Source organism: Notolepis coatsorum (genome assembly GCF_963971535.1).
Source record: "Notolepis coatsorum genome assembly, chromosome: 8".
Taxonomy (NCBI): Eukaryota; Metazoa; Chordata; class Actinopteri; order Aulopiformes; family Paralepididae; genus Notolepis; species Notolepis coatsorum.
In genome coordinates, this window is record NC_140172.1 from 91261479 (window position 1) to 91275450 (window position 13972).

General features: G+C 45.1%; 1 protein-coding gene across 1 annotated transcript in view; it reads left to right on the top strand.

The window, feature by feature from the left end:
- The window catches only part of wscd1b (WSC domain containing 1b), a gene marked incomplete at both ends in the record, with an annotated part of 80572 nt that extends 67345 nt beyond the window's left edge, over window positions 1-13227 (top strand). The window contains 2 exons of the mRNA XM_084319971.1: window positions 9510-9710; window positions 12875-13227. Of these exons, the coding sequence (XP_084176097.1) occupies window positions 9510-9710; window positions 12875-13227 (554 nt within the window). The remainder of the gene's footprint in view (window positions 1-9509; window positions 9711-12874) is intronic.
- Window positions 13228-13972: the final 745 nt, after the last annotated feature.

Here is a 13972-nt window from a genome sequence, read left to right on the forward strand (position 1 = left end):
TGGGAAAAAGGCACAGTGCCTTTAGGAGGCGAGCTGGCTAAGGGGAAGGCTAAGGGAACAGGACCAGGGCAAGGGACAAGGGCAGGAACAGGGAGGACTAGGAGGACTGGACGGGATGACTAGGAGGACTAGGAGGACTGGACAGGGAGGGCTAGGAGGACTAGAGAGGGGCAACAGGGACAGAGGCTCGCAGAGGCGGGCTGGGGAGAGGGAGGACTGGAAGGACTAGACAGGGAGGACTAGAGAAAAGGGTAAGGCCTAGGAACAGGGCGAGGGCTGGAGCTGCTTACAGGGACAGAGAAAACAGACAAGGCCTGGGATACAAGCATTAGGAGAATGATGCTGCTCTGCAGCTTCTCCCGGGATGGTTCGTCTGAGGAAGCAGACGGTGACTTCAGAGCCGCTCTGCAGAATCCTCTCGGCAGCTCTCCGAGGTGGAAACGGGACAGAGAGGGAGAGAGAGAGCGGGTTAGCTCAGAGTACAGTTGGGAACAGAGCAGGTGACAGGAGAAGTGACTTGTCCCAAAAACAGAGTAATCCAAGTGACTGAATCTTCGGTGTAAATACACACTGCGAGTAATGTCCCAACAACAATCCACGTGATGAATCTTCGGTGCTATACACACTGTGAGCGAAGTCCCAATACTAATCCAAGTGATAATATCTTCGGTGTGGATACACACAGTGAGCGAAGTCCCAATGATCCAAGTGAATATATCTTCGGTGTGAATACACACAGTGAGTGATGTTAAAGCAAATATTATCCCAATGAACAATCCAAAAAGCTGACACTGGGTGAGTGACAGTCTGACAAAAAGCAGGATATCTTCAGTGTCTTAAACACACGAAAAACGAATTGGGTCAAAGACAGTCTTGCAAAACTCACCCAGGCGCTGTGCGTAAAGAGAGCAGGATCAACAGGGCGAGCGCGTCGCCACGGGGAACGGGTTGTCCAAGCGGAGGTCTGAGTGGTGCGCGACTGCTTGGAGTACGCGCCGGTACGGAGGGCGCATCTGGCGCGGAGGTCTGAGGGGTGCGCGTCTGCTTGGAGTACGCGCCGGTACGGAGGACGCATCTGGAGTGCGTCTGAATGCGCGTCTGGAGTGAAGAGCGCGTCTGCGCGGAAGAGCGCGCCGGCTCGGAGAGACGCATCCTCCCGTAGAGTATTAGGAAGCGATGCGCGTCTGGAGTGAAGAGCGCGTCTGCTGCGCGGAGGTCTGGATGCGCGTCTGGGCGTCTGCTGCGCGGAGGTCTGGATGCGCGTCTGGACGACTGCTGCGCGGAGGTCTGAAGTGGAACACTGGAATACCTCCCGTGGAAGTTTAGAGAGCGCAGTCCAGTGTCTCCTTCCAGGCCAACGGCGACAGGAGGCGAAGGCTAGAGCGCATCTCACGCCGGAGATGAAAACAGCATAACAGACAGAGAACCTCCCGAAGGAGTTAGGTGATAGAGATATGATACGGAACGACCCGACCGGAACTGAGGGGAGAGCGAGGTACTTAAAGCCCACAGGGGAACTAATTAGAATGCACATCAGGTGTGTGAAGGTAATTGATACTTGAAACTAGAAGTGTGTGTTCGGCACCAGACCAATCAAACACATAATGACAGGTAGTCCAAGGGTGTGGTTGCTGAAGAGCAAACAAACGCGAGGGTGGGGGCTAGTGAGGTGAGGAGAATGCAATTGATTAACAGAAAACTAAAGGAACAGAGCGAGTAGGCTTAAAGGAACAGAGCGAGTAGGTGAGCAGCGGAACAAAACCTCACAATATCACACAATTTTATTAAAAACACATAGAGAATAATAATCAACAAGAAACATCAACTGTATGAAACCTAGGTATGTAATTTCATCTTTCCTTGTGACAATATTGTCACCCACTGTACAAGACTGTACAATAAATTCCTTCTGTAATGTACTGATTTCTTTTGATTTCTCTGTTTGAGAGAGAGAGAGTGTGTGTGTGTGTGTGTGTGCAGGGGAGTAGCTGGGGGGGGGGGGGGGTTAGGATGATTCCAAGGGCCCAGCAAATGCCCCACATTTTTTTATAGATTGGGGGCCCCACATTTTTTAATAGATTGGGGGCCCACAAATTGATTCTTTCATGGGGCCCAGAATCTTCAGCTACGCCCCTGTGAGCGCACCTTTCTACTCTAGAGAGCTGTCATCACCGTGATGCGCGCTTGAATGAACTGCGAGATAACTCATAACTCGTACACACACGCACTCTGTCTCTGCCATACAGTAGTTATGTTGTTTTAGCGCGACGTGGGTATATACACGGGCGAGGATGAAAGCATTTTAATACATAAATTAACGTTCCGTCGGGTCCCGTGTATTCTCGAGAATGATAATAATAATAATGCAGGACCTCTTCAGATTATATTATCAACGACAGACAGTGAGAAACACAACCCCCCCCCCTCTCGCGCTGAAGAATATGCATATTAGATCACTCAGTGATTAACACCTATGCGCTGTTTGTGTGTGCGCGCGTCCATGTATGTGCGTTTCGTGACGCGATGTAGTTCTTATCGCAAATGGAGATTATTACAATCATACCATCTAGCAAGAATTAAACGTATTTACAAGTCGTATTAGGTTTAGCAAGTTGGTGGACGTATACCTTACATGTCAAAGCACTAGAAATGGCCATTTTTCTATTTTTATCGATTTCTGAAAAGATGTCCTTTTTGAGCATTTAAGAGGGATTCTAATTCTTTTGTTATCCGCCGACGGGTTCAAAGCTCCAGCGTGACCCCTAAGGGTTAGTGGCCTATTGATCTTTTTAGCTACAGTAAACAAAACTCTTTCCTGCTCACCTCCTTATCCTTGAGGCGGTCAGTTTTATGACCTAATAGTCAGTGAAATCGGTTGTGTGAGAGGAGATGGTCCCCGGATCCCCAGTGGTCTGGATCTAGCTGACCCCAGCGGCCTTGCAAGTAGAAGCTATTTGAGGGGGAGTTTGACACTGTTTAACAGTTTGTGGCTTGGGTCCATTTGGGAGACAGCTAGTTGATCTTAAATCCATTCAGTAGTATTGTACCGTGCATTTTGATTAAATCAATTTACGACAACTTCCTTTGCAGATATTACTCTCGGCTGTGTCCGGTTATTCCACAAGTACATGTATACACGTGAGTCCTCTGTATTTGTGAGTCACTGTCTTTATTGTTAGCTGTTAGCTCCGTACCTCCACCATTATCCGCTCCTAGTCTACTCTACCCTGTCCGTGACCCCAGTACGGTGGCCTGTACTCTGTGTCGTATTAGCGTGCACACATTAACATAACACCACAGGCTGTTTTGCCTTTTTCTTCTTTGAGCTTAAAATAACTCCACACAGCTGACATGATCGCAGTGCTCACATCAGTGCCATCCCTAGTATTGATCCTGCACTCAGGAAGAGGGGCAGCAAATCTCAATGTTTAATGTCCTGTTTCAGACATTCTAGCAAGGGCAGGAAGTTAGCTTTGTAGAGGTCTTTGAACTTCTTTGTGTTGATTTTAAAAGGGGTTGAATTATAGGAGATGTTGCTTGATGTTTTGCCAAATGTCTTTAATGTGTCTAGTAGTCTAGGGAGGCTTGACAGCAGTGGCGGCTCTGCCACTAGGGGCGCACGGGCGCCGCCCCACCTGCTGTTAAATCAGAGAAGAAGAAAATAAAGCTTTTTAGTTTTTTGTTTTATAGCCCTATAAATAATATAAACATGTTTAAAATGAATAATATTTACTCATTTTAAGTATGTTTGTATTTCCAATGCACAATATAACGTTATTATCTCAAATAAAAAACACTCGTTTTCCTGAGCAGGAAGTGACATCACGTTTTTTTTTTTTAATTATTTTTTCGTATTTCTCGGCCCGGGCTAGACGCGATAGCGCTCTGAGTGCGCGTCACAGTTTGGTCGCTGTATCCGTCACAGCCAATCAGTGCATAGCGCGTTGTGCGTTGAAATATGACTATTATGTTGGAATCCGGGCGCGATTGAAGCGGTCTAGCCAGTAGCGTCAAGAATTTCTGTAGCCGCATTTCGCGGAGACGCTCTCTGATTGGCCGACGCCAGTATTTTTTTCCGTAGCAGAATTTCACAGATTTCACGATCTCTGATTGGCCGAATCCAATTTCTAATGTTCCAATTCTAGCTTATTCCTAGGTTGGTCCGTTGGTGGTATAGATAGTTGTGTTGTTGTTGATGCAGGCAGCTGTTTGTCTTAGAGCGTGTCGTGACTGCAAGTTCTTTAGACTGTTAAGCTTAGGCACTCTTTCAAAGTTGGTTAAGGTTAGAGTTTGTCTTAGAGCATGGCGATAGAACGCCAGGTAGTTTGCAGTCTGTTCGAGCGGAAATGGACAAAGGAATGAAGTACTTGTGACTGTTGTGTGGTGCTGCTAACTGCTAACAAGCTAACACTTGGCTAACAAGCTATATGGCGGATGCAGTCTGGACACAGTGGACAGTGGTCTGGAATACATCAACAATGGATTATACACTACTTTATCAAGGCAAGCCCTCCTGCCCTGGACGTGTCAACTAAACAGTGAGTCTCTCTCTCTCTCTCCTCTCTCTCTCTCTCTCTCTCTCTCTCTCTCTCTCTCTCTCTCTCTCTCTCTCTCTCTCTCTCTCTCTCTCTCTCTCTCGCGTTTGGATTGAAAATACGTGGATTATGGCTTGTTCAATATCGTCTATGTTTGAATGAATGAATGAATGAGAACTTTATTAACAGATTGCAGAATGGGTACAATACAGTACGGCTCAATACACACAATTGTTAAGGGGATGCAGACCAGAGAAAGACGTTTGTCTTGTTAACATCAGGGTCCCAGATTTTCGATTCATATCGATAGTTTAATAGCTAGCCTTGGCTCGTTTAACAATATGCAAAATATGTGTACAGCCCTGTACTCATACTGAAGTTATTCTTGGTATATAATAGGTCTGATTGTGTAACGAATCGATTCCACGTCGCGCTGTGTGTGAGAGAGAGAAGGAGAGAGGGAGAGATCTGCCTGTGTTTGGAGACGGAGCGAGTTTTGTTTCTAACTTTTCTATTTATATATTGTGTTTCAAGTTGTGAATTAGACTATACTTTATTTGACTGGTTGTGTGTTGTTGTAGTAACAGCTGAGCGACTCGTTCATAAGAGCCGATTCATTGCCGTGAGCGTGAGTCGAATCGCTCACGTCTTGCCATGAGTCGGTTGCGTGGTACTGTACATGTTTGCAAAATGTTTGGTATAGCGCCCCTAGTGGCGAAGCATCCACGGGCCGCCACTGCTTGACAGAGGATCTGACAGGTACAGTATAATAGTAAATCCTCTGCATGAAGCAATACTTTGCACTCTTGACCTCCTCTGTCAATTCTGTTGATATTAATATATTGCTGTATAGGGTTGCACGATACACCGATACTAGAAATATATCGCGATACCCAGCCGTTAAAAAACAGTCCAATACTCCATTTTATTAGTATAGATAATTTTTGAATAAATTAGCCTGATGCCGTATTTTCTATGAGTTGAGTGGATGCGTGTGTGTGTGTGAGAGAGAGTGCACGCTTTGCGTAGTGGGCGTGTCAACAGTGTCAGCTGAACACACACCAAAGCACAGGGAAAATATTTAGGAGCATGTGAGTAAAGATTATATCTTACAAGCTGATAGTTCAATGACCTAAACTAACGTTAGCTGCTAATGTCAACCAAGCTTGTCCCAAATCAGTCATTTAATTCTAATTCTAATAACTAATTTGGGAGAAGCTCATAGCTGCAACATGCTTAGCATTGAGGTGATACCGTAGGCTTGAAATGCTCCGTTCTTGTATCAAAACTTCTGTCTATCAAATTTTTTTTTATTTTTTTTTTACATCTAAATCTCCCATTCAACTAAACTTTTCCCATGAGAGCCTACAACTGTCTGACGTCAACCAATGCATGGCTGTGCAACTGTATAAACGGTATACCTGGAATTCATCCACTGAAAAACTTTCTGCAGTGTCTGGAGTGCAAAAAACTATAAAGTGCGATAGAATGTGTAAATCTTCCATTTATTTAGGTATGTATTTTTAGGTGAATTTTCTGAAAATATGGCTAGGGCTTAAGGGGTTAAGTATGATTCCCAGACCATTGAGGATAACATTCCTGGGGTCTGAATATGGGTGAGACATTTTTATTTAAAGTTTTATAAAAGGTTCGATAACCTGAGTCTGTACCAGGAATGCGTATCCCTATCATAGTCAGGGATGACTATGGACTGGTATTCACAAGCAACTACCATTGGCAGACGTTTTTTGTCAATAAATAAATCTAAGCATGAGAACGTCTTATGGATTGGGGGGAAAAGGAATAACCTCTAGATGTAGGGTTGGAGAAACACCAAACATCCATTACACCATGATGTCTGAAGAAAGAGTTGGATTGATTGTGACAATTTAATGCCATCTTCAGGGCCGGACCTAGCACATCTGGCGCCCTAGGCAAGCTTCACCACTGCGCCCCCCCCCCCCCCCCTTTTTGCCCCCCCCCCCCCCCCCCTCTGGGTGGTGCTCTAGGCAACCGCCTATAGGAAGCTCCGCCCCTGGCCATCTTAAAGGAGCTTCTGTCAAAATTTGGGGCGAGTACTCAGTTTGTGTCTCCACCTAGAATAAGGCAATGTGTATCCATGTTGGGAAGTCGGGAGAAGGTATTGATGAAAAAAAATTGTCATCCCAATTTGGGGTATTTAAATGTTAGCTAAAATAACTGGGAATCCATACAAAATTACAAATTACCAACGACAATAACATGGTGTCCGAATCTGTGCTAGACATCACAAATGGTAAATTTCTTACAGATTAGAATTGTCTTGCCTTGGAGCCAAAATTGCAATGATAAATATATGCTTGTCCTTTCAATCCACCTCTCAATCTGAATTGGTCAACAGTACGGAGAGCTCCTGGAGGAATGCAATATCAGCTTTGATATGGTTAAGATGTGTGAGCACCCTTTTACGCTTCACAGGATGAGTTAAAGATTTGACTTTCCAACTTACAAAGTTAACCAGGCAATCCCTAGTCTTTCCCAAACTGTTTGCGTCAAAGACAGTATGAGTTAATGAATTATTATGAATTAAACAAACAAGTAGTATTTACATTTACATTTACATTTAGTCATTTAGCTGACGCTTTTATCCAAAGCGACTTACATGTTCTGTACGACAAGCCATCAGGAAGAGCACAACTCTATCAGCTGAGCAACAATGTTCATCAAAGTGTTGAGTGTTACAGTGTAGGTTAGTTTATTAGGACAAGTGCATGACAGTACGGTTATTTAGGGTTAGATATTTATTTGTATTTTTATTTTTTTTTATTCAGATAATGGTTGAAGAAGTGCGTCTTTAGTCGACGGCGAAAGATTGGACGTGTTTCGGCTGTCCTAACTGGGGTGGGTAGTTCATTCCACCATTGTGGGGCAAGGACTGAGAATAGGCGACTTCTCTTTGATGACCCTCCCGGAGCTTGGATAGGAGTAGGTCTGAGGCGGCCAGAAGATGCAGAGCGTAGGGGTCTTGAGGGTGTGTAGTTAGAGACCATTGACCGGAAATAGGCGGGAGCGGTTCCCTTTGCCGCACGGTATGCTAGGTCGAGGGCCTTGAAGTGGATTCGTGCAGCAATGGGGAGCCAGTGCAGGTCCCTAAGAAGTGGGGTGACATGGGCCGACTTCGGTAGGTTTGAGATCAGGCGGGCCGCTGCGTTCTGAATGAGTTGAAGAGGCTTAGTGGCAGTGGCCGGGAGGCCAGCGAGCAGTGCGTTGCAGTAGTCGAGGCGGGAGATGACTGTTGATTGGACGAGGAGTTGGGTGGCTTCTTTTGTCAGGAAGGGGCGGATCCTTCTGACGTTGCTCAGGAGGAATCGGCAGGTTCTGGGTGTCGCTGCGATGTGAGCAGAGAAGTTCAACTGGTCGTCGAGGACAACACCAAGGTTCTTGGCGGTCGGGGACGCGGTCACAGCTGCATTCTCGACTGTGATGGAAAGGTCGGTCAGGGGGGAGGATTTGGCCGGCAGGTGGAGCAATTCTGTTTTGCTTAGGTTCAGTTTGAGGTGGTTGGTCGTCATCCAGGCGGAGATGTCGGACAGACAGGCCGAGATCCGCTCAGAGACGTGGATATCTGAGGGAGGGAAGGAGAGGAAGAGTTGAGTATCGTCGGCATAACAATGGTAGGAGAAGCCATGAGACGTGATAATGTTACCCAGTGATTTAGTGTAGAGGGAGAAGAGAAGGGGTCCAGTAGATTCAGAAGGGGTCCAGTATAGATCCAGTAGGTCGCCTGTCCCCTGTCACCTAAAAGAACGTGGTGACTACAAAACTCTTCGCAAACATTTACTTTTATGTTCATTAATGTGTGCTGTCCCTGTTCAAATAAAGTTTAAACTGAAACTGAACTGAAACAAAACCACACATTAAGTGTTGGTCGTGGGGAACACTTTAGTGTCCAGTAGGCTGGCTCCTGCCAAATCTCCCATTTAGAAATAAAACTAGAAAGCGTGTCAAACCAATAAAACATTCAGTAGTGCTATAGTGGAGCAAGCAAGGACTGCACATGAATGAACATAGAACATTATAGTTATTAATGCTATACAAAAGTCAGGCTTAAAAAAATATAATGGGTTCTTTGGTTCAAGGGGCCTTCATATTTAAATGTACGGATATTGGTTGCCATTAAAGTAACGTGTACAGTTCAAACCTGCTCCATGGTATTTCATGTTAGAAAGGGATATCCTTTTGCTGAGGGTGTTAAATTTACTTTCCATTTTATTTGTTTTACCATCTGGAAATTACGCTACTAAAATGGAGAGTATTACTTATATTATATATTATTATTACTGTCTTTCTTATTTATACTTTTTCTTATTTCTTTTAATTTTACTTCATTTATTTTTGCATAGTTTTGTCTGTCACATCTGTATTTATGATTAATTATTTTAATTTTATTTTATTTTAATTTTTTATTTATGTGAATTATATGTATGTTTGTTGTCACCCTCACTGGGTGGGATGGGGTGGGGTTAGGGGATAGGAATGGGGAAGGAAATGGAAGTTGTATAATTTGGATAACTGAAATGTATAAATCTGCATAAATTCTTCCAATAAAAAAAGATAAACCATAGAAAGGGATATCCACATTAAAATAGCAGAAAGTGCGCAATCAAATAATAGTTTTAGTAAGGTTTGGCAGGAGCTCCACTCAACATGTAATTGTTTGATGTTATTTAATTTTTCATCTTGACATTCTTATTGCCATCTTTTTTTTATTTGTATTTATTGTTTTTGTAAAGCACTTTGTATTTATGTTTCAAAAAGTGCTACATACATAAATATTATGGTGATTGATGATGATATTATTATAATTATAATTCATTCATGTGTTGGTTCAGGCTTCAAATTAAGAGTTGGACAATATCGGTATATCGGATATCAGTAAAAAAAAAATCCAACATCGAACATCCCTAATTATAATTCATTCATGTGTTGGTTCAGGCTTCAAAGGAGAGAAAGACTACTGGAAGAATGGGCGGAGCATCTGCATTAAGACCCATGAAAGTGGCCAGAGGGAGATTGAGATGTTTGACTCTGCCATCTTGCTCATCCGGAACCCTTACCGCTCCCTAATGGCAGAATTCAACCGCAAGTGTGCCGGACACCTGGGCTACGCTACTGACTCCCAGTGGAAGAGCAAAGGTAATGCAAACACATGATGGCTTATACAGTGGTATTACACAGGTAATGCAAACACATGATGGCTTATACAGTGGTATTACAAAGGTAATGCAAACACATGATGGCTTATACAGTGGTATTACAAAGGTATTACAAACACATGATGACTTATAGTGGTATTACAAAGGTAATGCAAACACATGATGGCTTATACAGTGGTATTACAAAGGTATTACAAACACATGATGACTTATACAGTGGTATTACAAAGGTATTACAAACACATGATGACTTATACAGTGGTATTACAAAGGTATTACAAACACATGATGACTTATAGTGGAAAGGTAATGCGGACTATAACTGACTACAAAGTCAGCGCCCCCCTCAATGGGGAGCGACGACGCCTCCCTTGCGGACCAGCTCAACACCTTCTACGCACGGTTTGGTGCAAACAGTGGCGCTGCTAGCTCAACGGCTAGTGACGTCACTCGGTGCGCCGGCTGTTGTGGAGGGGGGGGGGGGGGGGGGGCATCCGCGGGGGGCGGGGACGCTCTCTCATTGACGGTACACAGTGTGAGAAGAGCATTTATGCAGGTGAACACCAGGAAGGCGGCTGGCCCAGATGGGATAACAAGACGCATACTTAAGTCCTGTGCTAACCAGCTAGCCCCTGTGTTCACCACCATATTTAATCGATCCCTGAAGGAGTCAGTGGTCCCTGCCTGCTTCAAGATGTCTACCATTATCCCGGTACCAAAGAAACCCTCCCCAGCAGGTCTCAATGACTACAGACTGGTGGCACTCACCTCTGTGGCCATGAAATGTTTCGAGAGGCTGGTCAAGGATCACATTTGTGCCTCCCTCCCCAGTGATATGGACCCTATGCAATTTGCATACAGGCCAAACAGGTCCACTGACGATGCGGTCTCCCAAGTACTGCACAGCACCCTCTCTCACCTGGACCGTCAGAAGGGGGGCTATGTGAGACTGTTGTTCATTGACTACAGCTCAGCGTTCAACACCATAGTCCCCACCAGACTGGTGGACAAGCTGATCGAGCTGGGTCTGAGCTCCGCTCTGAGCGCCTGGATACTGGACTTTCTGAGTGAAAGACCCCAGGCGGTCAGGGTGGGGGGTCAGACCTCCAACACCATCACCCTGAGCATCGGGTCCCCCCAGGGCTGTGTTCTGAGCCCCCTGCTGTACTCACTATACACACACGACTGTGTGGCCAAGTTCAGCTCCAACTCCATAGTGAAGTTTGCAGACGACACAGTGGTGGTGGGGCTGATCTCGGACAACGACGAGAAGGCCTACCGGGAGGAGGTTGAGGTACTGGAACGCTGGTGCCAGGACAACAGCCTGCTCCTGAACATTGGTAAAACCAAGGATCTGATCGTGGATTATAGGAGAGGACAGCAGGAGACACACACACCACTGAGGATAAACGGGGCCACCGTGGACAGGGTGAGCAGCTTCAAGTACCTGGGGGTCCACATCTCAGAGGATCTGACATGGTCAACACACATAGACACAGTCGTAAAAAAGGCGAAGCAGCGCCTCTACCACCTGAGCCAGTTAAGGAAGTTCAGAGTATCGGGGAAGATACTCCCGTCCTTCTACTCCGGAGCTGTAGAGAGCATCTTGACTGGAAACATTACTGCCTGGTATGGAAACAGCACGGCACAGGACAAGAAGGCCCTACAGAGAGTGGTGCGCTCTGCCGAGCGTACCACGGGTATTGCACTACCTCCCCTGCAGGTTCTATACAACAAGAGGTGCAAATCCAGAGCCTGCAGAATAATGAAAGACCCTCACCACCCCAATAACAGCCTGTTCCAGCTGCTGAGGTCAGGCAGACGCCTGCGAACACCAGCTACTAGGACAGAGAGGCTTCGGCTCAGCTTCTTCCCCCAGGCCATCAGAGCCTTGAACAATGAACACTGAGGGTCACAGAACACTGAACTCTCCACACACAAGCACACATTAGCACACACACGACACGCACGCTGTGCACGCTCGCACACTAGCAGCCACTTTAAAGGGGAACTATCTTATAAATGGCCTTTTTGAGTGTTTAGCATTGTTTCCTAGCTATGTGAACTTATATTAATATGATCTATGTCTCAAAATTCTCATATTGGCGCATTCTTCCAATTCTCCTCTCACAATATTCACCCTCACTGAACTGAGTCGTTTGAAAATGTGCCTATATGTGATGTCATATAGTCACCGCTGCATGTTAATGTTGAGATAGACGACGACGCTCCGCAGTGGTTTAGGTGGCACCTGCAGCCCAGGCTCAAAACAGCTCGAAATCTTGAGGTAGAAAAATGCTGTTTTTGAGGACTTGATTAGAAATACAAAACAATGAATAAAAAAAATATATATATTACAGAGGTGTTCCATAGACTCACAGGAATTGTGTAAAAGTGCCCAAATAGTGAAAGAAATAGTAAAATAGTTCCCCTTTAACATGAGAAAGCACTCACTCATGCTGCACACGCCCACACTTATGGCTACAAAGGAAAGGTCACTTTAAAAATAGTATAGTAACAGTGTATTGCACTACCAAGGGACCTAGCATGTCCTTCATGCTCTGTAAATAACTATGTACAAATACCGTGATGTCCCACTATGTTACCTGTTTATTGCACAATGTTGTTTATTGGATTCCATTATATGTTGTACTACTGTATTGCACATCGTTGCGGGCAAGACCACCCGCATTTCATCGTATACTTGTATGCCGTGACAAATAAAACTCTTGACTTGACTTGACAAACACATGGTGGTTTATACAGTGGTATTACAAAGGTAATACAAACACATGATGGTTTATACAGTGGTAATACAAACACATGGTGGTTTATACAGTGGTATTACAAAGGTAATACAAACACATGATGACTTATACAGTGGTATTACAAAGGTATTACAAACACATGATGACTTATAGTGGTATTACAAAGGTAATGCAAACACATGGTGGTTTATACAGTGGTATTACAAAGGTAATACAAACACATGATGGTTTATACAGTGGTATTACAAAGGTAATACAAACACATGATGGTTTATACAGTGGTATTACAATATAATGGCTTGGTGGTTAGGGACTTCAGAAATTATAATAATACAGTAAATGTCCTCTCCACACTAACACCGGAATCTTTCTCCAGAATGGCCAGAATTTGTAGACAGCTACGCCCCCTGGTGGGAGTCCCATGCGGTGAGCTGGCTGAAGTTTGGCCGCAGTTTGCTGGTGGTACACTACGAGGACCTGCAGAGGGCACTCCCCCCACAGCTCCGCCTCATCACCTCCTTCCTGAATGTCACCATGACCGAGGAGAGACTGCTGTGCGCCCAGGGCAACCAGGACGGCCATTTCAAGCGCTCTGGGACCCAGCAGCCCTCGTTCAACCCGTTTACCCCCGATATGAGGAGGACTATTGACTCCTTCATACATACTGTGGACCAGGCACTGCGGGACAGGAATTTCAGTGGACTACCACAGGACTATCTACCCAGATGATTATAGTAGAAGGTTACCTTCCAATCAGATCGACGGGTTAGAGTTGAGGTTGGGGTAAGAGAGTTGAGAGTGTGCACCTACTGAACTGTGGAGAGCCCTCAGTGCATGAGAGCCCTCAGTGCAGAAGAGAGCTGTGTGCAGAAGAGAGCCCTCAGTGCAGAAGAGAGCTGTGTGCAGAAGAGGGCCATCAGTGCAGAAGAGAGCATTCAGTGCAGAAGAGAACCATCAGTGCAGAAGAGAACCCTCTGTGCAGAACACTTTTCCAGAACGTTGTTCTCTGGTGACAATCAGGGTAGCTGCGAGGCCGTTAAAAGTAGTCTATTTACTAATAAAAGGCCGTAAAAAGAATGAAATACTCTTAAATTCAGTTTGGAAAGGTCTTAAATAGTTATATATTGAATGTGGTAAGCAAGATCCCAAATTAACGGCAAGCGCCAAATGCCTGTAAAATGTATCATTGGCAAAATCAAGTTTGAATGCCTCTGTTGTCACGTTACAGTCTTTGGTCTTTGCTATTTGTGTTCTTTTGCTATTTGTGGGCCCTAGTGACCACCGTCCTCTCTCACGATGGGCTGTTGCCTGTAGCATCTGCATCTGTTTGGTATGGAGTTAGCTAGCTAGCTAATCTGCAAACACCTGGTTTCACCAGGGCTCCCTTTGCTCTTGGTTAGCCATTCATCCCCTTAAACTGGCATTAGAAGGAGTCTTAAATTGAACCCACTGATACATGTAGACACCCTGGACA